The 27299-nt window shown below is 51.4% G+C and overlaps 1 protein-coding gene across 12 annotated transcripts in view; it reads left to right on the top strand.

The window, feature by feature from the left end:
* Window positions 1-27299, top strand: part of PRRC2B (proline rich coiled-coil 2B) — an 89330-nt gene that overhangs the window by 41601 nt on the left and 20430 nt on the right. For 10 of the 12 annotated variants that reach the window (XM_047768724.1, XM_047768725.1, XM_047768730.1 and 7 more), the window contains 9 exons: window positions 1654-1797; window positions 3567-3808; window positions 4260-4381; window positions 4847-4989; window positions 9900-9990; window positions 12512-12704; window positions 17425-17740; window positions 19914-20122; window positions 22534-22729. In XM_047768724.1, the coding sequence (XP_047624680.1) occupies window positions 1654-1797; window positions 3567-3808; window positions 4260-4381; window positions 4847-4989; window positions 9900-9990; window positions 12512-12704; window positions 17425-17740; window positions 19914-20122; window positions 22534-22729 (1656 nt within the window). The remainder of the gene's footprint in view (window positions 1-1653; window positions 1798-3566; window positions 3809-4259; window positions 4382-4846; window positions 4990-9899; window positions 9991-12511; window positions 12705-17424; window positions 17741-19913; window positions 20123-22533; window positions 22730-27299) is intronic. The other 2 variants (XM_047768729.1, XM_047768734.1) reach the window with 2 other exon arrangements.

A 27299-nucleotide genomic window follows, 5' to 3' on the forward strand; every position in this document is an offset into this window, starting at 1 on the left:
GGCCCGGGGCTCCTGGTCCCTTCTAGTGTGGGGGTCACAAACCTGTGATGCCACCGGGGCTGTGGACCCCTGACCCTCTGATGGCTCTCTGGAGATCAGAAGGGTTCTTCTTCCTGAGGTGATGGACCGTCCGTGTAGAGGGGGTTGTTTGGCCCACTACGCCTGGAGCGGACCCAGAAGTCCTGATTGTGCGGTTCAGGCAGAGACCAGAGGCCTGTGGCTCCTGGCTCTGCTGTAGCAATGCCACCAATGGTTCCATCTGGGGCCTTAGAAGAAGCCCCTGATTGTATGAGGCAGAGAGAAGATAGTAGGGGGATCAGTGGGCGAACCTCAGAGGACCATGAACCCTTAGGCGTACCATCACCGTGGTTCAAGATTTTTGGGTCTTTCACTTTATCCTTTTTAGCTGTGTGTTGGGGGATGGGGGTGACTTTAGTTTGTGCTTAGAATAATACCTGCCTGACTGTTCAGGTAGAGAAAAAAATGACTGGGCATTTGCTAGTTTTTTCCTTTTTCTTTTAATTTCAAATAATCTGCCATATTTTTAAAGTACAACTTTGCTATTTCATTCTTGCCAGTGACCTTTGAATGTAACGAAGCAACTCTGTGAGTCACAGAGCAGTAGAGCTCCTTTGTGACGCTTGGCGACTGTCCCTCAGGTTAATCGTTGGTCCTAATGTGTCCACTCGTCACCCTGGCAGGTTTGTTGGACCCCGGACCTTTATGCGAAGTGGGCCGGTCACTGGATGGCCACCTTGTGCGTCTGCACTGATCCCAGCGGTGTCGTTCTGGCAGAATCTGCCTTAGTTAGCAGGTCTGCATGTCAGCAGGGCTGAGAAAAGTACTAGGGGCAAATTCGGCTGTGTTGTCTAGGGTCCAGGCATGCCACAGTTGGCCCTTGGACGTTACTGTGGTTTTGCTGTCACAGTAAAAGTTTGTATGGTGCTGGGCATGTGTTGTGTACTCCAGAAGAAAGGCCCAATTCCCACTCTAGACCCGAAAATGCGTCATTTATTTTTATCTGTTCACTGAAAAGACGACCGCAGGTTTCCAGTCCTAAGGGCTGTAAGTGATAGGGGCAAAGTTAAGACAAGGCCTCTTCTCTGCAGGAAGGTTAGACGGTGGGGAATGAACCAACAGATGAAGAAACTGTTCCTGGGATTCCAAGAATGAAACGTTTGGCCTTGTTGGGCTCGGGGACTCCGTAGAAAATGGGAACCCCGAGTGGGCAGATGAGGAGGCATTCAAGAGGGTCACTCTGGGATGGCAGCCAGATGGCCGTCAGGGGGTCTCCTCCATCCAAGAGCCGTTGACCTCACTGGGCTGATCTCGCCAGAGATGGTACTTCTCTGCCCGCCAGGGCCACCAGAATGACCTCACTGCCTTCTTCCGGGAGTCAGGAGGGCAGGATCTGGGCTGGAGCAGCCCCAGACCTTACCCCATGCCCTTTGCAGCCAGCTCTTGAAGGCAAGCTGGCTAGGGGCCTGGCACCCTCAGGGGACCCAAGTGCCTCTGCGGGCACAGAAGCCAGCGTAGTCAGCACACGTGGAATGCGCTCACCTCAGGGGGCGTGGTTTCCAGGGCACAGTTGCTGAAGCAGGGCCTGCGGGCGCCTATTTTCCCTGCTCCTCACGGCTCCAATTCCCTTGACAGGTTTAAGGGGCTCAAGCCGACTATTATCCTTCTCTCCCGAGGAATTTCCGACGCTGAAAGCAGCTGGAGGGCAGGACAAGGCTGGCAAAGAAAAGGGCGTCTTAGATCTGTCGTATGGGCCAGGACCAAGCCTCCGCCCGCAGAGTAAGTGAACTGCAGCCCCTGTCTGGGCGCCCGCGGGAACAGCACAGTCTGCCTTCTTCTCAAGGCGCCAGAGCCCCTCGGGCCTGGCTCCCCACGGGCGAGGCTCAGCTTTTGCCCTGTACCTGATGCCACAGCTGCTGGACTTACCCCTGGGCTGGGCTGGAGGTGACGCCTCCTTTCATGTCCTCTGAGTCAGGCCAGGCCTGTCTGCCTTCCTAGCGGTCATCAGATGCTCGGCTGAGCCTGGGTGGTCACCGCCAGGACAGACGCAGCAAATTAACTTGGTTTCCGATTTAGGAGCTAATTTTCTAATAGACCAGCGGTTCCCAAACTTAGCCACATCTTGCGAGAACCTCTTAGGGAGAATTTTTTTTTTTTAAAGTCTGATTCTCTCACCCCAGCCAAACTAGGATCTTTTTGTTTTGTTTTTGGTTTCCCTCTGACATGGAGCCCTGTGCATTAGCCAGCCTGGTGCTAGTCTTCTCGGCCCTCTCACTGGGGGTCTGGCTGAGGGGTCCGCTGGATCGTGGAGCAGCGCTTGCTGGCGTGGCCTCGCGTGGTCGGAGGTTAAGATGTTTAAGAATGAGATTTTCCGTCTGTTCTAATCATGGATTCTGAAGTAGTCCTTGGGGGTGGGAGGTCGAGCAGGCCTTGAAACACGAAGGACTTTTATCTGCCTGTTTAGATGACTCTCTAAGGCATCCCAGAGTCAGAACTGATCTCCTGGGGATGAAGTGGCCACCACGCTACTCCTCAGTAAAACACGGCCTTTCCGTGGCCTGTCCGGAGTTATTTTGTGTGCTCCACACGTGTGATCAAATTCCTTAGAACAAGAGCTTTAACTTTCTGGGTTAATTAAGATGCGCTGCTGTAGGGTATAAAATGTTAAAACGAGGAGAAGCTTCTGGGATCAGTTCTATGACCTCGTTTGCGAAGATCAAGGAGCAGGTGGCCAGAGGGGTGACCACAGGGCTTGGCCGCCATCATGCACAAGGTAGTTGCAGAGTTGGGAGCAGTTTCTGATTTCGTGGCTCCCGTCCTGGGACATTTCATGTTTCAACTCCTAAGTACAAGTTGTCCAAAAAGAGGGGTCTTTTTGGGGCATCTCATTTCTCGTTGGCCTCTCATCCCACCAGGCTTTGGCAGTGGCCAGCATCATTCCTAAAGCAGTAGTCAGGGTTGGCGGGTTTCAGTCTGCCCTGCGGGAGGGCCCCACAGGCAGCCCCTGGAGCAGGGGTGGTGAGGGCCTGGTGGGCAGGGCCCCCACTCGGAGAGCTGCTCTGCTTTGCCCTGGGAACTGGGGAGTCCCTGACTGGACCGGGGGCGCCACTGCTGAGCAGGCGCTCTGGGGTGACGGCAGGTCCGTCCAGCACAGTGCTGCTTCCCTGGGGCCAGGTCGGGATTGGCGGAAGGCGTGACCCAGGGCCGTTTTCGTCGGGGCTGTCTCGTGTTCTTTGGGGCGTCAGGTCTGTGGTTGTGTGGTTTCTGGGACTCGACAAGGACCGTGTCGTGGTGACACTTGCCTTCTCTCTGAGTGGACCTTGTTTTGGGTTTCTCTCCCAGTCAGACTCCCCTCGGCAGGTCGATACTCACTGGCCAGGGGTCCCCCCACCTTCCCGGGCAGGCTTGACTAGTTGACCTGATTCTTCACTTTTATTTTTTTATTTTTCATTTTTTGTGGTGAGCGAGGGGGTCCCTTGACCTTCAGAACCTCATACAATCCCCCTCCTCCTCTTTCCTCTCCCCTTTTGCCCCCTTTCAATTTCCAGATGTGACAAGCTGGAGGGAGGGCGGTGGGCGAAACATAATTTCTGCCACGTCTCTGAGCGCCTCCCCAACTGAGCTGGGCAGCAGGAACTCGAGTGCGGGAGACGGAGCCCCCTCCTCGGCATGCACCAGCGATTCTAAGGACCCCTCTCTCCGCCCGGCTCAGCCTGTCCGAAAAGGGGCTTCACAGTTCATGGGGAATGCATACCACCCACCTACATACCATGACATGCTTCCTGCTTTTGTAAGTCTCCAGAGTGTGCATTTTCCCCACGAGGTCAGGTTGTTCAGACCCAGCAGAACCTACTTCGAGCGGCTGAATGTCCACCTAGGTCCCCTCCCAGTTTCTTTGCCCTCATCCCCTACTTTGGAGGCTTGCGTTTCTTTTGCGTTTTCTCTCCCCCTTTTCAAATCCTAAGGGCCTCTGGCTTCTTTCCCTGGTGATGTGGATGCTATTTGAGCCTTGGTTCTTTAGAGAAAGGAGAGGCAGGTATTCCCCGAGACACACGTCCCCAGATTGGCCTACGGACAGCAGGAAAGAAATGGGGGAGATGGTGATAGGATTAATTGGGAAACCCCAAAACTTTCCTGTTTCTGTTTCCCATTTTCCATTTTCCGAAACAAAGTCTAATGCAAGTGGAACCTCGACTCTGGGCCGTTGGCAGAAAACCCTGTCCATTGGTGTTATGTTTCAGATGTGTTCGCCACAGTCATCCGAGAACCAGGGTCCAGTGGAACGAGGATCCTTTCCCCTTCCCCAGCTCCGTCTTGAACCCCGGGTTCCTTTTAGACAGTTCCAGATGAATGACCAAGACGGGTAAGGCTATTGCGTTAGAGTCGTGTTCGTAGCAGTCACCCCAGGCGGTGATACTGGACAGGATAGTGGGCTTACGCCTGAAAGTGCTTTGTCTTCTGGGGACCTCGGAGAACCTAGAAACCACCTCAAGACCCCAGGGTGGTGTGGGAGGGCTGGGTCTGGGGTGGGATGAGAGATGGGGTGACGCTGTCAAGTTCCTGACGGAGTTGCAGACTGGGCACGTGTTCGTTGCAATTGCCGTGGGCATTGGCATTGAGCCTATAAAGCTGCAGAATGAGTTAGCACTTCTCTCTGGGATGTATTTGTCCATTATGTGTCCTTTAAAAAGGAGATGCTTTAAATATTGAGGGCGAACATGAACCTTTGCAACATAGGACTTACTTTGGGAGAGTGTTTGGCTTTGCTTCCATCTGTATACTTGGTATGTATGAGTCCTGTGTCTTTACCCTTCTCTCTCTCTTTCAGCAAAGAAAACAGGCTGGGAGTGACTCGCCCGACCCGTCCACTGAGGCAGCTGGTGGAACGGGCTCCCCGGCCCACCATCATCAATGCGGAAAACCTGAAAGGTCTCGATGACCTGGACACCGATGCCGATGACGGCTGGGCAGGTGCGTTGTGCTGGCTCCCCGTGGGCTCACAGACTAGTTTAGAAAGGCAGGGCCACGGCCTGTCTCTGTTCACCACGGGTGGAAATCCCTTACAAACGTTGTGTGTTTGCCCTTGCAAGTCAGAATGGAACCAGGGGCAGCAGGAGCAGCTTCAGTGCCCTGAAGGGGTGGGTTCTTGTTGGCAGTCAGACCAGCGACTGCTTCCTGACAGAGCTGTCTTTAGTCTTAATCTTAGAGGGAGAATTTTGTTAACTTTTTAGAAAGTCTTTTTTCTTTTTTTTTCTTTTTCGGGCCATACCTGTGGCATAAGGAGATTCCCAGGCTAGTGGGCGAATCAGAGCTGTAGCTGCTGGCCTACGCCAGAGCCACAGCAGCTCGGGATCTGAGCCTTATCTGTGACCTACACCATAGCTCACAGCAACTCTGGATCCTTAACCCACTGAGCAAGGCCAGGGATCGAACCTTTGTCCTCATGGATATTAGATTCGTTTTTGCTGAGCCATGATGGGAACTCCTAGAAAGACTTTTTATGGAAAAGTTAATACAAAATAGTGTAATGAACTCCAGATAGCTACCCATCACTGAGCCCAACAAGTACCAAATCCTGCTCTTACCTTCACCCATACTCCACCCCCAACGTAGTTATTTTCTATGAAATTCTTTCGGGTTCTTTTCAGCCCTTGTGAATGCAAGGGCCTGGAAAAGCGCGTGTTTAACAAACGCCCAGGCCTCTGTAGTGCCCTCCCTGTGGGGTACAGTGCCTTCGCTGGTGCTCCAGTCCCTTCCTGGCCGTCCTCCTCCCCTGACTCTGCCCAGGGCCCCCCTTCGGATGGCCCTCCCGTGCATTGGTTTGGCCCGTGACACGCTGCAGATGGGGGAGCGGTGCGCGGGAGGGATTTGCGATGCACCACTGTTGTCACCGTGTCAGCAGTTGCTTTCAGTTACTGAGGTGCTCTTCATCGTGTCAGATACTATAATTTGTTCAAACACCAGAATTGATGTACACGTTCGGAAGTTGCATTTTGAATGACCTTCTCATTGCTCTTGAGGGAATATCCAGGAGTGAAGTGTGGGGCTAGAGGGTGGTGTCGAAGAGCCGCCCACTCCTCTCCCAGTGGCAGTGGCTGGTGCTGTTCCCGAAGCAGTTTTGAGAAGTTGGTTGCCCTGCGTCCTCACAACATTGTCATGTCCGTTGTTTTAATTTTAGCCATTCCAGTGGGTGTTTAGTCGTAGCGCGTTGTGCTTTTAATTTGCATCTTGCTGATGACTAATGATGATGAACCTATTTTCATGTGCTATTTGGATACTGGTGGGTTTTTTTGTTGTTTTTTGTGTTTTTTTGTTTGTTTTTTGTTTGTTTCTTTTTGTTTGAGTGGTCAGATAGAAGTCCTTGGAGACTTATATTTCAGAAGTATTTTTTTCCCATTGCCTGCCTTGTCTGTCTGTTTGTTTTTGACACACTTACAGCTTGTAGAAATTGGGCCAGGGTTCGAAACTGTGCCACGGCAGTGACAACGCTGGATCCTTAATCTGCTAGATCACCGGGGGACTCCTGCACTGTGTTTTGATAAGCAGAACTTTTTTTTTTTTCTTTGATCTTTCTAGGGCCATACCCACGGCATATGGAGGTTCCCAGGCTAGGGGCCTAATCAGAGCTGTAGCAGCTGGCCTACACCACAGCCACAGCAATGCCAGATCCGAGCCACATCTGTGACCTGCACCACAGCTCATGGCAACGCCAGATCCTTAACCCACTGAGCAAAGCCAGGAATCAAACCTGCATCCTCATGGATCCTAGTTGGGTTTGTTTCCGCTGCGCCACAACAGAAACTCATTAGTTTTACTACTTTGTATTGATTTCTTAGAATGTTCTGTATAAACCATTATGTTGCCTGTGTATTTATAAAAGGACAAGTTATGTGGCTTTTATTTCTTTTTCTTGCATTATTGCAATGTGGTACTTCCATACAATGTTGTATTCAAGATCTTGGCTCCTGATAGTAGGGGGAAAGTGTTTTGTGTTTTACCTTTAAATAAGATGATGGTTGTAAGTTTCTTAGAGATATTCTTTATCAGATTGTGGAAGTTCCCTTCTACTTCTGGTTTGCTTTTTAAATCATGAATAGATATTGAATTTTGTTAAATACTTTTCCTGTTCCTGTGGCCATACGATTTTTCTCTTTCGTTTTGGAATCTGGTGTATTGCGTTGATAATATTTTTTTAAAGGCTAAACCAGCTTTGCATTCCTAGAATGAATTCCACCTTTTTGTATGTCCAGATTCAATTTACTGATACTTTATTAAGGTTCTTGGTGTCTGTGTTTACGGATATTGGTCTACAGTTTCCTTTTAATGTCTTCTTTGGTGTAATTTTGTGTGTGTGCGTGTGCTTTTCAAGGCTGCACCCATGGCATATGGAGGTTCCCAGGCTAGGGGTCGAATCAGACAGCCACAGCAACATCAATCAGATCCAAGCCGTATCTGTGACCTGCACCACAGCTCACGGCAGTGCTGGGTCCTTAACCCACTGAGTGAGGCCAGGGATTGAACCTGCAACCTCATGATTCCTAGTCGGATTTGTTTCCCCTGCACCATCACGGGAACTCCTTCTTTGGGTTTTGCTGGGCTTGTAAGGTGTTGTTGGAAAACATTCCTTTTCTACTTTCTCAAAGATTTTCCATAAGATTGCTATTTTTTTTTTTTTTCATAAATGCTTGTTTAAAATCACCAATGAAACTGGCCCTGGAATTTTCTAAACACAAGCGTGATAATAAATTTAACTTCTCTGATTTGTGGTAGGGCTGCTTAGCTTAGATTTCCTGTGCTTTGTGTCAGTATATGATAAGTTGTGTTTTTCAAAGGATTTGTTCATTTATTTTGAGTTGAACTTACTGGTGTAAAGTTGTTATTAATATTCCTTTTCCTTTTGTTGTATTAGGATCTGTAGTGATACATCCTTTTTCATTCCTGATAATTAGGTAATTTGTGTATTTTCTTTTTTTCTTGTTCACTTCTGCCAAGGGCTTATTAATTTTATTAATCTTTACAAAGAAGCTTTAATTTTCTACATTGATTGTTTTTGAGTTCTTTTTAATTATTTGGGCCTTTTTAGGTTTCTGATTTAATTTCATTGTACTCAAGAGGGCATATTCTGTATGACTTCGATTCTTTCCAACTTATTAAGACTTATTGGAGGAGTTCCTGCTGTGGCACAGTGGGATGGGTGTTCTCTCGAGCCCTGCACAGTGGGTTAAGATCCAGTGTTGCTGCAGTTGCAGCGTAGGTTGCAGTTGCAGGTCTAGTGGCCCAGGAACTCCATATGCCTCAGGGGTGACCAGAAAAGGGAAACAAAGAAACAAACAAACAAAAACTTGGAGTTCTCTTGTGGCACAGCAGGGTAAGGATGTAGCATTGTCTCTGCAGTGGTTTGGGCTTCAGCTGTGGTGCAGTTTCAATCCCTGGCCTAGGAATCCTTCCACATGCCTTGGGAAAAGAAAAAAAAAAAGGTTTGTTTTATGAACAGGATATGTTTTTGAAAAGAACGTGTATTCTAGAGTTGTTGGGAACCACGTTCTGTGAATACCAGTTTAGTCACAGTGGTGGGTCATGTTGTGCAGATCTCGCACACTTGTTGCTGTCTGGTTCTTCAGCTACTGACAGTGAGTGGTTCACCTCCCCACTGGAATCGCGGGTTGATCTGTTTCTCCCTTTAATCCCATCAGTGTCTGCTTCCTTTACTTTGAAGAGGTTATTCGTCATCATCACTTTTGTCATTTTTGTGGCTCTGCCACTGACCCTCTGTATTGTTTGCGGGATCTTTCTTGATCTCGTCTTACCTTGGGGTGTGTTTTGTCCCGTGTCAGTGTCATTGCTCTGACTTTAATCAGCTCACGGAAACACCAGATCCTTAACCCACTGAGGGAGGCCAGGGGTCAGACCGGCGTCCTCATGGATGCTAGTCAGATTCATGTCCACTGAGCCACGATGGGAACTCCCACAGATAGGCTTTTTTTTTTTTTCTTTTTCAAATCTAACTCTCTTTTTAATTGGATTGGGCCTTTTGTTTTGTTTAGCCCCTGTAAATGATACAATTCATGTAACAAATTTTCGTATTACCTAAAGGTAATTACCTCTTTAGCATCTGTAATTCAGAGAAGTTTAAATGTATTCGCACATTTGTGCAGCCGTCCATCCTGTCCAATCCAGAACATTTCTGTTGCCCACAGATGAAGACCCATGTGCATCAGCAGTCATTCCCAGTTGCCACCTGCCCTCTGCACACACCCCCTGGCAAACACCCATCTACTCTCTGTCTCTGTAGATTTGCATATTCTAGACATTTCAATAAACAGAAGCATGCGGTGTAACATGTGGCCTTTGGTATCTGGCTCTGTCACTCAGCATCGTGTTTTCAAGGATCATCCATCTGTTCGTGCTCATTTGTTTTTACGGCCCAGTACTATTCCCCTTGGATCTACCACTTTTGTCCACCTCTCCATCACGCAATGGACGCTTTCTGCCACCTGAGCCGCTCAGGTTGGGGGGGGGGGGCTGGGCAACATGGCAGCTCACAACGCTCTCTCTTCACGTTCTGGACGGCTGAGGTCTCCTCTCGTCGGGTCTCCACCTGCTTTGGCTCACTCTCCTGCTCCTTCTAATACGCTGGCAAAATAGTTTGTCCAGGTTTAAGGAACTGTTATTTTAACAGGGCTCAGTCTAACCAAGCTGCTTTTGTTGGCTGTTAGAGAGCCAGAACTGTCCCCGACTTTCCTCTGCAGTGTTGGTGCTGGTGGTGCGTCTTAGCCACGTGGGTCAGCGAAATTCCGTCCCGGAGGACGCCCCCCAGTGGTGCTCTCCGCGCTCTCGAGATAACGTATTTTTTCTCACTCTCCCTGGCCTTCCTGTTGCAGGCCTGCATGAAGAAGTGGATTACTCCGAGAAGTTGAAGTTCAGTGATGATGAAGAGGAGGAAGAAGTGGTGAAAGATGGCAGGCCCAAGTGGTAAGAACCCCCGTCCCCACTCACAGCATGGCTCCCGAGGAACGTGCCCGCTGCGGGATGGAAGTTCACCCGTGTTCCTGGTGCTGCTGTGTGCCAGCACCGTGCCTTGCGCCTTTCCTTGTGACCCCAGCAGCCCACAGGGCCGGACGCTGTTTTCCGTGTTGCAGATGAGAGGACCTCATCCTACTGAGGATGGAGCCGGGTTTGCACAGCCGTGGTGGCTGGCGGAGCCCCAAGGAGCCCCAGGGAGTTAACCGCTGTGCTAGGTGTTTCCCGTCTGCGTCATGTGGACTGCTTGTTCCTCGGCTTGCTTTGCGTGTGGTGCCCCAAAGGCGCTCTGGCCAAGCAGATTGGGGAAATGGCCTGGCTTCAGCTTCTGCTTGACTCCGGAGTTGCCCAGCACCTAGGGTTCCGTGCTGAAGCATGCTGGGAATCGTGGGCGAGGCGGGCGAAGCACCGGGCAGCATCTGCCAATTTCCTAAGCTTACTTGACCGCTTGAATCTTTTCTTTCTCTTTTTTTGGATCATTTCATTGGATTGAGTTTACCCTTAACACCTTTGGAAAATATGCTTCCTTGTAATCCAGTCCCTCTAGTTTATAGCATAACATCAGTAGCATTGGCTACTACTTTCAAGAGAGCACCTATGGTTGCTTTAATTTGCTCTCTTTCCTCCTCAGTCCTAGCAAACATCAATGCTCTTCAGGCGGAATTGCTTCTTTCCTTAGTATAGTTCTCTCTTCCACGTACTATGCTTTCTGTTAAAATGTGATGACTGTTTTATATTGCTTGGACATTAAGGCTCTGGTACTTTCCCCTTTGTCTATTTTATTGTCCGTGATTGAATGTTTATGTGGTCGAGTCTGCAGGTCTTCGTTGCTTCATCTCTCGCTTCAGAGCGCCTCTTCTGCTGGGGCTGGTAACGGCCCTCTGCCGTTCCTGCTCAGACGCGACACAGACACGTAACTAACCGAGGCTTCCGCTGACTTATTTTAATGCTGCTTGATTTCCACCGGCGCTTTGGATGCACTTGGGAAATAAATAGCTATGGGTCAGCTCTTGGAACACCAAGTTCAGAAGGGGGTGTGGTCAAACATAACATTTTACAGTTATTGTAGGAGTCGTAGGCCACTCCGTTCCTTGTCTCTCTCAGTGGATGTGAATTGAACGTTCAGCTGAGGGAGTTCGGCATGGGGTTTGGACCCAGGGCACCTTGAATTGAGAGTCCCCAAGCCAACCACCACTACCTAAAACTGCTGGTTTTTCGTTGTTCTCCGAGCTTCTCGGGACTCCTGCTTTAACGTCTTTATTTCCCCATCCGTGATGGGTCCTCAGACTTCCCTGACTCCGTCCTTGGCTGTTCATTGTCTCTGGGGGCCCCTGGGACCAGCTTCCTTTCCTTTGTGCACCCCTCAGAGATGATCCAGCTCGTCTCCTTTCATCTCGCCCTTCACCCTGTGACACAGGTCTTTCCTGGCAGGTCAGGAACCTTAGTGTGGTCTCTGCATCTCTCAAAGTGAGGTCAGGAGCACTCGCAGTTGTCGCCCCGTCTGTGATCTCTGGGTCCTCCTCACCTGCCTCGCACACGTGTGCACAAGAACACACGCAGACGTGGGTGTTGGCCCGACCCGACTCTGTGCCTTTCTCTGCACTCCTGCCGTGTTCACCGGCCGGGACGTTGGGTGGCAGAGGTGCTCGGGAGGAGCTCGTGTGTGTCTGGGTTTACACTGGAGCACCTCAGGGGGGCGCTGCACAGATCTACCCTCCCGTCGCCTCTGTTCAGCCTCCGTCTTCCCCTTTTCCAGGCTGTGTGCGCTCTGCTTTGTTCCTTGTGTCTGTTCCGTGAGCCCTCTTGCTGTTGGGAGGAGCGTTTGTTGAGCAGCGTCTTTATGCAAAGCCCAGGGGAGGAGCTGCAGCATGAGGAGAAGGACCTTTATCTGGGCGTCCTGGGCCCAAATCCGTTAGCTCTTCTTTGTGGAAATAATTCTGCAGCCTCTCTGAGACCCAACTACCAGCTCTTTAAAATGGGGACAGGAGTTCCCATCATGGCTCAGTGGTTAATGAACCTGAGGACACGGGTTTGACCCCTGGCCTCGCTCAGTGGGTTAAGGCTCTGGCGTTGCTGTGGCTGTGGTGTAGGCCAGCAGCTACAGCTCTGATTGGACACCTAGCCTGGGAACTTCCACATGCTGCAGGTGCGGCCCTAAAAAGACCCCCCCAAAAAAGAAAAATGGGGACAGTTAAAGCCTTTTTTTTTTTTTTGGCAATAAGTGAAGTGGTGGATGTGAGACATCCTGCGTAGAGCTGTGTGTATGAGGGCGATGTGGTCACCGTTGGCACTGATGTTGGTGCTCAGGGCATGTCCTCTCAGCTGTAAAGGCGTGAGGGGTGGTTCTGTCCGCATGAAGGACACTGGTATATGGACAGCTCCCTGACTTTGGCATTGCTGAGGGCCTGACAGGCAAGATCAGACCATGTGTGAGCCAACCAGGAAAACCAACACTCCACGTGATTTGTCCTAGGAGCAGCTGGGACCCCAGGAGGCAGAGGCAGTTGTCACTGAGCTCTGCAGACAGTGCTGATGCCAAGCGCGCCCAAGAGGAAGGAAAGGACTGGGCCGAAGCAGCGAGCACGACCCGTGTCATCCGGAAGGTGCCAGAACCCCAGCCACCTCCCCGGAAGCTCCATGGCTGGACCTCAGCCCCTGACTACCAGGTACTGAGGGCACTGGCAGGGTTCGGTGCCTGTGATGAGCTGGGACAAGGACACGCACACACACACAGCACACCTTTTCAAGTTCATTTGACTGTAGAGCCTCACAGTGACTCCAGCAGGTCGTCTAGTTGGCTGTTCTGTGCGTTGGAGTTTCACTGAATTCAGTGGTTGGGTTTCTGAAAAACCTAGGAAGGTATTTGTCTCTCTCTCTCTCTCTCTTTTTTTTTTTTTGTCTTTTTCTGCTATTTCTTGGGCCGCTCCCGCGGCATATGGAGGTTCCCAGGCTAGGGGTCTAATCGGAGCTGTAGCCACCGGCCTACGCCAGAGCCACAGCAACTCGGGATCCGAGCCGTGACTGCAACCTACACCACAGCTCACGGCAACGCCGGATCGTCAACCCACTGAGCAAGGGCAGGGACCGAACCCGCAACCTCATGGTTCCTAGTCGGATTCGTTAACCACTGCGCCACGACGGGAACTCCTCTCTCTTTTTTTAATTTAAACATTTTCTTTTGGAGTTCCTGTCGTGGCTCAGTGGTTAACAAACCTGACTAGTATCCATGAGGACATGGGTTCAGTCCCTGGCCTCACCTAGTGGGTTAAGGTTCCAGCGTTGCCATGAGCTGTGGTGTAGGTCGCAGACATGGCTCCGGCCGGACCCTGCGCTGCTGTGGCTGTGGTGTGTAGGCCGGCAGCTGTAGCTCCAATTCAACCCCTGGCCTGGGAACCTCCATATGCCGTGAGTGTGGCCCCAGAAAGATAAAAAGAAATTTCTTTTAAAATATAGAGAAATAGTTACAAACTTACAGAAAAGTCGGAAGTGCAGTATAAGGAATGTTTTCTTTCTGAATCATTTGAAGAGTACGTTGCCAGCCTGATCAGAGGCGAGTTACCATGTTGTCATGGATACTTTGTTATCTGTTTCCTACCAAAAAGATGACGTCCCCTCCAGATCACCACAGGCATTCCCAGGAAATTAGCACTGCTCCGTCACTGCCGTCTCGTCCTCAGACCCCATCCTGCTCTCACCGTTGTCGCATTTCTGTTCTGAGTGCACAGGAAGCCAGTTCAGAGGCTCATGTGACCTTGGCGGTTCTGCTCTTTGGTCCCCTTCAGTCTGAAGCTGCTAATCAGCCTTTGCTAAGTTTTTGTGACGTTGATACTTCAGAGGCCCATGACCAGCTCTGTCGTGGAAGGCACCTCCAATTGGGTTTCTCTGGTGCTTCCTCATGATTGGGTTCACGGTTTCTATTTTTTGGCGAGGATCTCTCAGAAATAGAGTTTCCGTTTCTGGAATCTCTGCAACTAAGGGCCTCTTGCTCGGTCTTGCTGGCTGACCGTGATTGCGTTCTGCCCCTCTGACAGCCTTCACTTTGCTCCCTCGAGCATGACTGTGTCTCCCAGGTTTCACACTTTGGAACTCATTTGCACACCCTCTTCCAGATTTACAGTTGATAGTTTTGTGGGGAGTTTTGTTTTTGTTGGTTTTTGGTGTTTTGGCCATAGCGTGCAACAGCTTGATGTGAGATCTCAGTTCACAGCCTGGAATTGAACCTGGGGCCATAGCGGTGAAAGCACCAGGTCCTAACCACTGGGCCACCAGGGAGTTACTTTGAGACTGTGAATATTCTGTTTCTCATCGAACAATTTAATTAATTTTTTTTTTTTAGGTTCAGACCCGCGACATATAGAAGTTCCCAGGCCGCAGGCTCAGATCGGAGCTGTAGCTTCTGGCCTACGCCACAGTCATAGCTAAATCAGATTCGACCGTGTCTGTGATTTACACCGCAGCTCACAGCAATACCGGATGCTTAACCCACTGAGTGAGGCCAGGGATCGAACCCAAGTCTTCAGGGATTCTAGTCAGGTTCATTACTGCTGAGCCACAACGGGAACTCCTTGAATTAAATTCATTAACACTAGTGGATTATAATCTATTACTCTCAGTGTTTTGAAATTCAGATTGGCTTTGATTTGAGAGACACTTCAAGCTGGCAGCCGTGTCCTTTTAACATTTCCATCTTTTTTGAGGAATTCCGTGCTTTCTGTAGAATAAGCCTTTCCGAGCTGGTTTCATCCTAAGCCTTCCTTGGCCCTGGAATCAGCCTTGATGACATTTAGAAGCCAGAGTGGAGGCACTAGGTGTGCTCCTGCTGTGGGAGTGCCAGGGCTCCTGGGCCGCCTCCGGGGACGGAGCTCGGGAACGTGCGTGTGAGACACACGTGCGTGTGCCACCAAACACACCATCTCAGCCTGGCGTTCTCCCTCCGTGCGTGCGTGACTCCTTTCCCCCAGTGGGAAAGCGCTCTCCCTTTTTTGCCTCCACCCACCACCCTCTCTCCTTTGCACAGGTGCCCTCCGCAGCCAGGCAGGGGTCAGCGCCCCCCACGTGGAGGCCCTGAATTTCTCTGCTGGCCCATCTCTCCTTCAGAGTTTCTTCCTCACCCAGCTTTGTGGGGTCCCAGCTCCCACGCCAGCCACGTCTCCAAGTGGACATTCTGCTTACCCACCCCGAGCTGTCCTGACTCCCTGGCACTGGGTGCCTACCCTGTTTTGCCATGTCATATGACTCTGGGATTCGTTTGAGCAGAGAGGCCGGGGCTGGGGGTTTGAAGGCACTGATGTAAATACACTCGGCACACCTGCTGTTTTCAGTGCACTTTGCTGTTTAAAGATGTCCTGTTCCCTGTCCCCTTAGGAAATGGACATCCCCTTTATCTTCAGTCCTTTTTATTGAGTATATATTATGTGGTAAGTCCTGTGCTAGGCACAGGGACACAAAAGTAAAACTTTTAAAAATAGACAGAATATAACTCTTGGAAATTATTTTGCAATTAATCTAAGTTTAATTCATATACCAAGGCTGCTAAGTATTCAGGGTTTCTCTTTGATCTGCTCCCAACAACACCAAATTATCCAAATAGAGTCAACAAATTGAAAATCTGTATAATTCTGTGCATCCAAATTTCTGAAAAGATTGTCCCAGTTCCAATATTTTGCAGAACACATAATTTATAAAATGAGAGCTAATCTTAGGGCCGAGTAGAAAGGCACATCTGTAGTACACATGCTCTGTTTTTAGGGCTGCACCCACGGCCAGGCTAGGGGTCCAATCAGAGCTATGGCTGCTGGCCGACACGGCACCCGCAGCCACAGCCACGCAGGATCTGAGCCGTGTCTGTGATGGACACCACAGCTCACGGCAATGCTGGATCCTTGACCCACTGAGCGAGGCCAGGGATGGAACCCGCAACCTCATGGTTCCTAGTCGGATTCCTTTCTGCTGTGCCACGACGGGAACTCCTGCACATACTGTTTGATTCTACTTTTTCACTTCTGGGAAACTCTGAGGGAAACAGTCGGGTTTCCTTCCCTGAGGAGTACCTGCAAGGATGTGTTGAAGCGCGGGCCGGGGGGAGGTTGTGTTAGGCAGAAGCCGTGCGGGGAGACGCTGCGCAGCCGCTGCAGAGCACCGGCAGGTATGGACGCGCAAGGGCAACGCGGAAGAAGAGTGCGCAGTTTGGTTGTATTCTGGGAAGAGCACCTGCATGCTTCTAATGTCGAACTTGGTAATCTCTGGTGATCGAAGTCGTTGTCTGTGGCTTGTGAGAAGTTAGTTTTAGGAGAAAACTCCTTGGCTGTGCAGTCACTGTGTTGCATGTCGCTTTTATGGAGGTGTAATCAGCGTACAAGAAAAGGCATAGATCTTGGTTTTTTATGTTTGATGACTTTTGAAAATTATATGCATGTGTATAACTGCCACTCAAAATAGAAGTTGTGTATTTTTTCGCTAGTCATGTCTCCTTGGAGTTTCAGCATCCAGGATTCGGTTAACTTGCCCACCACGTGTGCTGTTACATATGCTGCCTGTAGCTTCACTTCTTGTAGATCAGTGAGAAACCATCCCAGTTTTAAGTTTCTCACACTATGTCATTGGCGCTCGGCTTTTTATCCAGTAACTGGCAACTGTTGAGAGACTTGAAAGTGGATGAAATATCCAGAAGAGATGTTTTTAGAGAAACTTTTTTTGGTTTTATGTGTAAAGAATCTCTTTGAGGAGTTCCTGTCGTGGCCTAGTGGAAATGAACCCAACTAGGAACCATGAGGTTGCGGGTTTAATCCCTGGCCTTGCTCAGTGGGTTGAGGATCTGGTGTTGCTGGGAGCTATGGTGTAGGTCGCAGACGCGGCTCGGATCCTGTGTTGCTGTGGCTGTGGTGTAGGCCGGCAGCCACAGCTCTGATTGGACCCCAGCCTGGGAACCTTCATATGCCGTGGGTGCAGCCCTAAAAAAGAAGAAAAAAAAAAGAATCGCTTTGAAACCTTATGTCCGAGTGTGAATTTCAATTTCCTGTGGGTCTTTTAGCTAAAGGTTTATACGTTTTCATGGGAGAAGTAATAGAGGAGCTTTGCGGCTTCCTGCTCCTGTTTTTTAGCTGCGGAGGCGCCCATCTCCGGGCCCACTGCAGTGGTGAGAGTGTCCCTTAGCTGAGTGTTCCCCAGGTGTCAGCCACAGCATTGAGAGCTTTGCACAGAGCTCACTGCACCTTCCCAGTCAATCCCAAGGGCTTGCTTTGTCATCTGCACTTTACACGTGAGAAACGAAGGCGTGTGCGCCGGCCCTTGCCCAGACCTCATTCCCTGTAGCGGAAAGGGCAGAGCAGGCTTGGAGCCCAGGTGACAGGGACCCGGACCTCACCTGGAACTTTCTGCTCCTGGCAGAAATCCTCCATGGGCACCGTGTTCCGGCAGCAGTCTGTCGAGGACAAAGAGGACAAGCCGCCCCCACGGCAGAAGTTCATCCAGTCGGAGATGTCCGAGGCTGTGGAGCGAGCCCGGAAGCGCCGGGAAGAGGAGGAACGCCGGGCCCGGGAGGAGAGGCTGGCCGCCTGTGCCGCCAAACTCAAGCAGCTGGACCAGAAGTGTAAGCAGGCTCAGAAGGCGAGCGAGGCCCAGAAGCAGGCGGAGAAAGAAGCCCCCTGCTCTCCAGGCTCCGAGAAGGCGCCCCCACAGGAGAACGGCCCTGCTGTCCGCAAAGGTAAGCGGTGGGCCCTCGGCCCACGACCTAGAAACCTTGGGCTGGTGTCTCTGGTTGGCTGTCTGCATGGCCCTGGCTGCTTGGCACAGCCCGTGGCTCACAGCTGGATTGGGAAGCCGGGGTCGGTGAGGGTCTCGGCCTGGTCTGGTGCCTGGGTTCACATGGCGCCACATCACCTGCTGCTGCTTACTGAGGCCACTGCCTGCGCGCCTCCCCGCTCTGGCATGTGTTTGCTTGTGTGTGAGGTGGGTGACGATGGCGGGTTCCTCTGGGTGCTGAGGGCCACGTGAGATCACGCGCACAGGCACTCGACACGTTTCAGGATTCGGAAGTGCCCACAAACTCGGGGTGACAGTGCCAAGTTTGGCGTGTCCTCGGGGGAATGGCACCAGGTTTGGCGCTGTCATGGTTGCTGTTGCCCTAACCCCCACTGCTCAGTCAAAGCCACAGGCGCTGGAGGGCTGGAGTAGAAGCACGGACCTTGTTTCTTTCTCATGACTTTGAACGAAGCCTGCCTGCGTATTGGGATACATTTTTCCTGAGATTAATTCTAAAAGAACTGGCTCACGTTCCTGCACAGGAGAGGCAAACAGTGTTACATGGTGGAGGGTGTCTCTGTTGCAGGTTTTTGTTTTGTTTTGGCTGCACCCTGAAGCGTGTGGAAGTTCCTGGGCCAGCGATCAAACCTGCGCCACGGCAGCGACCTGAACCACTGCATTGACACCAGGTCCTTCACCTGCTGCACCACAAGGGAGCTCCTTTCTCTTAAAGAATGTGATCAGCTGTGTTCTATGTGGTTTTCCTTTTCTTTCTTTTTGGTCTTTTTTAGGGCTGCACCTGTGGCACATGGAAGTTCCCAGGCCAGGGTTCGAACCGGATCTGTAGCTACTAGCCTACACCACAGCCACAGCAACACTGGATCCTTAACCCACTGAACAAGGCCAGGGATCGAACCTGAGTCCTCATAGATGCTAGTTGGGTTCGTTACCACTGAGCCACAACAGAATGCTTTATTTTCTTTACTTTCTTTCTTTTTTTTTAAATAAGATGCACTTGAGAGGGGCACACCTACAGCATGTAGAAGTTCCCGAGCCGGGGATTGAACCCGCGCCACAGCAGCGGCAATGCCGGATCCTTAACCTGCTGCACCACACGTGGGAACTTATTTGTCGTTTCTTAAGGCAGCTAGTAGAGAGGGCCTGATGTTAGTTTCAGTCACTGAACGCGTCTCAGATGGAGGTCCTATTGGTGATCTGATACTCATCAGTACCCTTCTGGCTAGAGAACCCGCAGGAGTCGACCCTGTCCTTCTGTAAACGTCCTGTCCCCGAGGCCTGAGTGAAGCCCGGGCCTGGTGCTGGGGACTCGCGGGGGGTGGGCCAGGTGGCGGAGAGTCCAGGAAGGGGTTTGCAGGATGCGGGTGGGCAGTGCCCGTGGGTCCTTGGGCAGTACTGGGTGTGGAGTGTGCCTCAAGCCCCCCGCACCTGCCCTACCCTGCCCCTCGGTGTTCCTCTGGAATGCTGGGTCCCCCAGGCTTGGCCTAGGCATTTGTTTCCCCTCTGCTGTAGAATTAAGGCAAATGTCGACCTCAGTAAAGCTACAAGAAGAAAAAAGAATGCAAAGCTAGGCTGGGCCAAAAAAAGGGCATTTCAGGGAGCATAATGGTAGGGACTTGAGTACTTACTGCTTGCCGGGCGCTGCTGTAAGTATGTGGGTTCTATCTTATTTAATTCTCCCGAGCCCTGCGGGTGGTGCACGTGTCCTCATCTAGCAGATGAGGACACAGGCCAGGAGAGGTCGTCTTGCCCCACAGCCTGTGGCCATGTGGATTCACGCTGCCCGGTGAATGGATGTGCGGGCCCTCTTCGAGCTCCCGGCTGCTCTCTGACGTACTGGGGCCCGTTTTAGCCGCATCTCTCCCACCCGGAACCAGATCCCAGCCCTCCTGCTGACTGCGTGACCTCAGGCAGTTCCCCTCATCTCGAGACCCTCAGACTCAGAGTGGCGTTGACGGGGATCTGTGAGCTTGGGCGTGTGAGGGTCTGGGGTGTGAATAGCCCAGCAGGGAACTATAAGCGCCAACAGCAACAGCAGACACGTTTGCTGTGAAACATTGGCTCAGCTAAGCTTTTGTGAGCTCATCCGGCCGTTTCTCTGCATCTTTGTTCTGTAGGCTCCCCCGAGTTCTCTGCCCAGGAAGCCCCCACCACGTTTACAGAAGAAGCCCCCACAGCTCCTCCAGCTGTGGCTCAGAGCGGTGGCAGTGAGGAAGGGGCCAGGGAGGCTGGGTCCCCTGCACAAGAATTCAGCAAGTACCAGAAATCACTTCCTCCCAGATTCCAGCGCCAGCAGCAGCAGCAGCAGCAGCAGCAGCAGCAGCAGGTAAACAGAGACGACATCTAGAAGGTGTGTCCACAGAGCTGCCTGTCGAGCAGGTGTTCCCTCTCTCTTGCCCCACACGCTCTTCCGTGAAAACAGACAATAAAATCCATCCTCCTATACCCCGGTTACCAGCAGGGACGCCAGGACTTGGGGCCCTGGGACATGAGCCCTGGCTGCTGGTTTCTTCAGGCACTTTACCCTGGGAGTGAAAACCTCGGTGGTGGTTTGTAGACCCCGTTGCTGATACTGCTAAGGAGCGGGTAGTGCTGTCTGCGTGGCTTTCTTCATTGAGAGTGGCACAGCGTGGCCAGTCCTTGCACGGACTGCGGCCCCCACCCTGGCAGCCTCCTAAGGAGGAAGGAGGGCCTTGGGAGCCGCTTGGTGAGCTTGAGAGAGAGGTGGGCCAGCTTTGAGGTGGGGTGTAGGTCTAAAGGTTCTGGATCGGATAGCCTTGGGTTCTGGTCCGGATGGTGTTGTCGCTTGTCTGGTCCCGTGTGTCCTTGGACACGCCCGTGTAACCAGAAGGAACGAATGCCTGCCTCTCAGGCAGTGTGGGTTTTATGATGCCTGTGAGCTGGCTTATCAGTGTTGTCTTTGTTTGTGTTTCATAGACCTGAAAAAGGACCTGCGTTTTGCTCTGAAGGTCAATGGGCGGCTCTTGTGCGCAGAGCAGTCTTCTGTAGGCCCTCTCGCCTTCTCAGCTAGACCCACTCCCTGGTGGTTATTTATTTGTCTTACAAGTTAATCAAAGAAGGGGCTTGTTTTTCATTTTTCGGGAAACCGAGATCACACACGGACAGTCCTTAGCTCGGCAGCTAGATGTGTACTAAGTTATTACCAGTCAAAATGTTTCAGGAGTTCCTGTCATGGCGCAGCAGAGAGGAATCTGACTGGGAACCATGAGGTTGCGGGTTCAACCCCGGGCCTTGCTCAGTGCGTTAAGGATCCGGTGTTGCCGTGAGCTGTGGTGTAGGTTGCAGGTGCAGCTCGGCTCCCACGTGGCTGTGGCTGTGGCTGTGGCTGTGGCTGTGGTGTAGGCTGGCGGCTGTAGCTCCAATTTGACCCCTAGCCTGGGAACGTCCACATGCCGCAGATGTGGCCCTAAAAAGCAAAAAAAAAAAAGTTTCACAGTGTGGGTGTCCTGGGGAAACAGATCAGAGTTTCCGGCCTTTCCCAGAATCTCCTGTACTTGCCTTTAGAACCTTCACCCCAGATCCTCCTAAGCAGGGTTCCAGAAGCTCATTGCATCCTCTGCTCTAAACAGGAAGTCACGTTCATTGTGCTTCTGCAGTGTGAGCGGCTCAGTGCCGTTACCCCTGGGCTTGCTGAGAACCACCGATGACTGGGGAGAGCCCTGCAGTGGTAGACACAGCAGTCACAGCGGCTCTGGGTAACTCTTCTGGGGTCACTGGTGGGTAAAAAGCCTTCTCTAGGAACAGCAAGCGGTCTGGACGTGCTGGCAGGCGGACTGTCTGGTTAGATTCCTCGGGGACCTGGGGTCTAGACAGGAGGAGGAGCCGTGGGCAGAGAGCCTGTGGCCTCCTGTGGGGCCAGGAGGGCTCTTCTTACTGAGTGCCGAGTGCTCCCAGAGGTGCCTGAAGTGCCGGCGAGCCATCCAGGGAACCCAGCCCAGGCTGGGCTTGTGCCAACGGGCTGGCAGGAAAGGGCGTGCCGGGTCGGCTGGCCTCCTCGTCTGACTCTGCGCCGGAGTCCTGCCAGGACGCTGGCTGTGGATGCACCTGTGAGGCCAGCCCTGGAGGTGACGGGTGCTGTGGAACAGGGTCTGCAGTGAACCCTCACTGGGTCCCGGCGTTGATTTTTGACACTTGATTGAGACTTTATGTTCATCCTTTTGTGCAGTGAATTTTCTACGTACCAAGCCTGATGATAGAGGCGTGGAGCCCAGAGCCTGGGCAGTCGTGGGAGGTGATTAGAGAGGCCGGTGGGGCAGGAGCTGCCAGGCCCTGGGGTCACGAGCCAGCCTGTGGGATTTGGGCGCCTAGGTGGAGAGCTGGGGTCAGGGCATCTCTGCAGAGAGCGGATTGACGGACGTCAGGAGGAAAGAGAGGAGGGGCACCCCCGGGTGGTGGGTGTAGACAGGGAGCGGTGCCCTGGGAGCCGTGCTTTCCAGGTCAGCTCCAGGAGTGTGTGGTCTACATGAAAACCCAGTCGGCCTCGTGCAGCCCAGGAGCCCAAGGCCCAGCTGTGATGATGGCACGACTGTCCATGAGTCCTGGGAGGGGCCTGAGCCCGAGCGCTGTAACACCCTGGGGCCTCCCCTTTGGTCTTCTGTTCTGGGCCAGGGTTTCTGTGCCACCTGACGGGAGGCTGGAAGAGCGCAGGTGCGCACACACAGCCTCTGGCTGCAGCCCCGTGCAGCCCCGTGCAGCCTGAGCTCTCTTCCTGGTCAGGAGCAGCTGTACAAGATGCAGCACTGGCAGCCCGTGTACCCTCCGCCGTCCCACCCGCAGCGCTCCTTCTACCCGCACCACCCTCAGATGCTGGGCTTCGATCCCCGCTGGATGATGATGCCCTCCTACCTGGACCCGCGGATCCCGCCCGCGCGGACCCCCGTGGACCTCTACCCCTCGGCCCTGCACCCCTCAGGTAAGCACGTGGCTGAGTGGGCCATCCCGCTGGAGAGCCCGGGGTGGCAGGCAGTTGAAGGGTGCTGCCTTCGGAGGTCGACAGACCCCCTGGATTCCGTCTGTCCTCTTTGCGAGTCACACGCCAGTCTGAGTTTACCCTCCTTGTTCGCAGGAGGAGGGTAGGGTCCTAGCGCCCGTCGCCAAGAGTGTCTGTCTTGCCTGTAAACTGCTTTAAGTTCTGTATTCTGCTGCGTCCTTTCGTCCCTTTTTCCATTCTCAGTATTCGTTTCTCTCTCTCCTCTCTCTTTTCCCTTGATTAGTCTTTCCCGAGGTTTGTCTAGCGCCGTTTTAAAAAGCCTCTTTTTGGTTTCTTAATTCCTCTGTTTCATCTGGTTTTTATTTTAACTCCTCCCCCCATTATTTCCATTGAAATTATTGTGTTCTTTTTCTAACTATGTTCTAATTATTTATCTCATTGATTTCTGATTTTTCTGGTGTATTAAGTCTCACCTGAGCTATGAGCCTCTATGAGTTTTAAGATAAAACATTTTGATTTTTTAATGTTTTTTGGCCGCACCTGTGGCGTGTGGAAGTTCCCAGGCCAGGGATCGAACCCAGGTCACAGCAGTGACCTGATCCACTTTATTGACAACATCAGATCCTTAACCCGCTGGGCCGTGTGGGATCGCAAACATTTTAAAGAAAAGATGTACTGAAGTTTAGTTGAGTTCTTACAGTGTTGTATTAATTTCTGCTGTACAGCAAAGTTGTTCAGGTCTGTGTATACAGCCTCTCTTTGTCCTGTTTTTCCGTTACGGTTCATCACAGGATAGTGAATGTAGCGCCCTGTGCTGTGCAGTAGGATCTTCCTGTGCATCCATTCTCCCTGAAACAGCTTGATCTGCTCACCCCAAACTCCGAATCCATCCGCACCCCCCGCCCCCTGATAACCGCAAGTCTGTTATTGTGTAGTTCTAAATGTTGGTCTGATTTGTTACCTTTTTTTTTTTTTTTTCGGTCTTTTTGCTATTTCTTTGGGCCGCTCCCGCGGCATATGGAGGTTCCCAGGCTAGGGGTCGAATGGGAGCTGCAGCCACCGGCCTACACCAGAGCCACAGCAACGCGGGATCCGAGCCGCGTCTGTGACCTACACCTCAGCTCACGGCAACACCAGATCGTTAACCCACTGAGCAAGGCCAGGGACCTAACCCGCAACCTCATCGTTCCTAGTCAGATTCGTTAACCACTGCGCCATGACGGGAACTCCAATTTTTTTTTTTTTTTTGACTTTTTGCTGTTTCTTTGGGCCGCTTCCGTGGCATATGGAGGTTCCCAGGCTAGGGGTCTAATCGGAGCTGTAGCCGCTGGCCTACGCCAGAGCCACAGCAACGCGGGATCCGAGCCGAGTCTGCAACCTACACCACAGCTCACGGCAACGCCAGATCGTTAACCCACTGAGCAAGGCCAGGGACCGAACCGGCAACCTCATGGTTCCTAGTCGGATTCGTTAACCACTGCGCCACGACGGGAACTCCTGTTACCTTTTTTGAGTGGCGATTTTTAATGGTATGTTGTCAACTATTCAAATGTGGAGTTTTAATACGACCTTGCGGTTAATTTCTCGTGTGGCTGCCCTGTAGTCGCATAATGTGGTGTGTATGAGAGAGACCAGCAGTCTCACACTTTTTCTCTTAATACCAGGTAAGAAATATTTTAGTACCAGGTAAGAAATATTTTAGGCTTTTTGGAGTGCCCTGGTGGCCTCGCGGTTAAGGCTCTGGCATTGTCACAGCTGTGGCGAGGGTTTGAGCCCTGGCCTAGGAACTTCCACATGCCACGGATATGCCCAAAAACAATACGTTGAAGTATTTTAGGTTTTGAACCACTATTCTCTTCCGCTGGTGTAGAACAAAAGCAGCTGTAGACAGTAGTAAGCAGATGGGTGTGGTGGCGTGCCAGTAAAACTTTATTTTTAAAAGCAGGTGCCAGGTCAGATTTCACTCAGGGGCTGTGGGTGTGCCACCTCTGGTATAGATGGCTTGGCGTTTGTTGAGATCTCCTCTCTCGGCTCGTACATCTGTTTGCTTGAGAAGAATGCGTTCTTTGGAAGTGGTGCGTTAGATTGCGCTTGCTCATCATGCTGTACGACTGTGTATCCTCACAGCTTTTATCCCCTTGATCAGTTACCAAAAGGTGTGTGGACATTTCCCACCATGACTGTGGATTTGTCAAATCTTAGAAGCCTTGTCAGTTTTTGCTTTGTCTGGACGTGTGCAGGCTTGGAGTCACTGTATCTGTCTGCAGCAACACCGGGTCCTTAATGCATTGAATGAGGCCAGGGATCGAACCCACAGCCTCAAAGAGACCGCATCAGGTCCTTAACCCGCTGAGCCTCATCGGGAACTCTGGTTTTACTCATTTTGAAATTTGTCGCTTTAGTTGCCAAAGTTGGTGCCTTTAAGTTTATTGGGATTACGTTACTCAGATGTCCTCCTCTTGTATTTTATGCTTTCTGATTATCATTCTTTTCTATGCTTTTCTTACTCGTCTTTTTTGGGGGTCGAGTTTTCCTATTCTTTTTATTTTCCTTCTACTTCGTGAGTGGTTGTGTTAAATTCTAATCTGCGCCCTTGACGTAGCAAAGGCTAATCAGTGTCTTTACCCTGAACCCGAGCTCTGATTACCTTGTGATTTTTGCCTGGGATTTTAGTTCTTCCTTGTTTTTTTTGTTTTTGTTTTTGCCTTTTGCTTTTTTAGGGCTGTGGGTGTGGCATATGGAAGTTCCCAGGCTGGGGGTCAAATAGGAGCTACAGCTGTGGCCCGCGCCACAGCTGTAGCCCTAGCAATGCCAGATCTGAGCCATGTCTGCCACCTACACCACACCTCACAGCAACACCGGATCCTTAACCCACTTGAGAGGGGCCCGGGATCAAACCCTCATCCTTCTGGATATTAGTTGGATTTGCAACCCACTGAGCCACAACAGGAACTCCCAGTTCTTAGTTCTTCCTTGTTTTTATTCCCATCAAATTAGTTATTATTATCTGTGTTATTTGATTTGATTTGTGCTTAGTTTCTTTGCCACTTTTCCTTCCATCTTCTTCCTTGTGTCTTGGCATTTGCTTTCTTTTCTTTTTTTTCTTTTCTTTTTTTTTTTTTGTGTGTGTGTGTGTCTTTTTGCCGTTTCTTGGGCTGCTCTCGCGGCATATGGAGGTTCCCAGGCTAGGGATCAAATCAGAGCTACAGCTGCTGGCCTACGCCACAGACACAGCAATGCCGGATCCTTAACCCACTGAGCAAGGCCAGGGATCGAACTCACAAGGTCATAGTTCCTCATCAGATTGTTTCCGCTGCGCCAGGATGGAAACTCCTTTTTGTTAAATTTTTAATTCCTTTATGCTTTTCATCATTTAAAACGTAATTTTTTAGTGTTTTACATTTTAATCTGTTGCCTGAAGTTCTTGGGAAAGGTACGTAATCCTGTGAGCATGCGGTGGCCTCACAGCAAGTTGCTTTCAACAGGCGTTCGCTTCCTTTTGCATGGCCAGGTCATTCTCAGCAGTGCTTTGTTCGTTCTGGGGATCTGAGAGTGTGTCCCTCTAGTGTGGTTTAACTTCTTCTTTTGCTAACCTCGAGCCGCCTTTTATTTTATCTTGGGAAGTTTCTGGAGCGTGCTGGGGCTATAAATCTGAACTCCAGCCCCTTCCCCAAACCTACATGAACCCTGGCATGTGGCTGTGAAATTTCAAAGAGGAGTTGTCCTACCCTGGCCCGGACCCAGACCAACTCAGGCATCTCGCTGTACTGAAGAGCATGTATTTTTCTGGTAGAGGACAGTGGCCCTTTGAGGGTCTCAGCTGCAACTCTGACTTGTGCAGCAAACCCCCAGCTCCTGTCCTGTGAGGCGCTGAGGACCAAGCCCATCGGTTCCGTGTCCGACAGGCGTGTGCCTTGGTTCCCCTCCAGGAGGCACCAGCTCGTGCCGCTGGCCTGTGGCTCTGATCTCAGCTTCCTCGGGTTTCCTGGGTTCTGGGGAAGCTCAGCTCTGCAAGTGAAATGTTTACGATGTTCGGTCTATAGCATTTGTATGAACAGGAGGCTTTTTCAGGTGACAGGAGCTGCCATGTTGCCAAAAATAGGTCAGTGTACGGTGCTGAGCAGCTCTGCACACCTTATAATTAATCCTTGATAAACTGTGTGTAATTTTAGGGGCGCTCCTCCCACCACCTTACTCAGGCTAACTTTGTGTTGGAGTCACGTATTGATAGCACTGGAACAGAGCACTCCACGGCCGAAAGAAAGCCTAAAACCACTGGCCTGATGCAGAACCATTTTCTTGGTCAGATTACCTCAGCTTAAAAATGGGCCCACAAGATTGCAGGCCAGTAATTACTAGCTTTGTGAGGTATTTGAGAAATCAGGTCTCCTTTTCTCCACAGTGAGAATGGCCGTTGGTGTCACATGCACAGGCCAGCCCCTTGTTCCACAGACGTGGGCAGAGGCCATGGAATGGGGTGCCCTTCCCTGGCCAGTTCATTCCGGGGGACCGAGATGTCAGCTTTCTCGCGACCTCCTCAGGCCAGTTCGCT

The sequence above is a fragment of the Phacochoerus africanus genome, chromosome 2, assembly GCF_016906955.1.
Source record: "Phacochoerus africanus isolate WHEZ1 chromosome 2, ROS_Pafr_v1, whole genome shotgun sequence".
In the NCBI taxonomy this organism is placed as follows: Eukaryota; Metazoa; Chordata; class Mammalia; order Artiodactyla; family Suidae; genus Phacochoerus; species Phacochoerus africanus.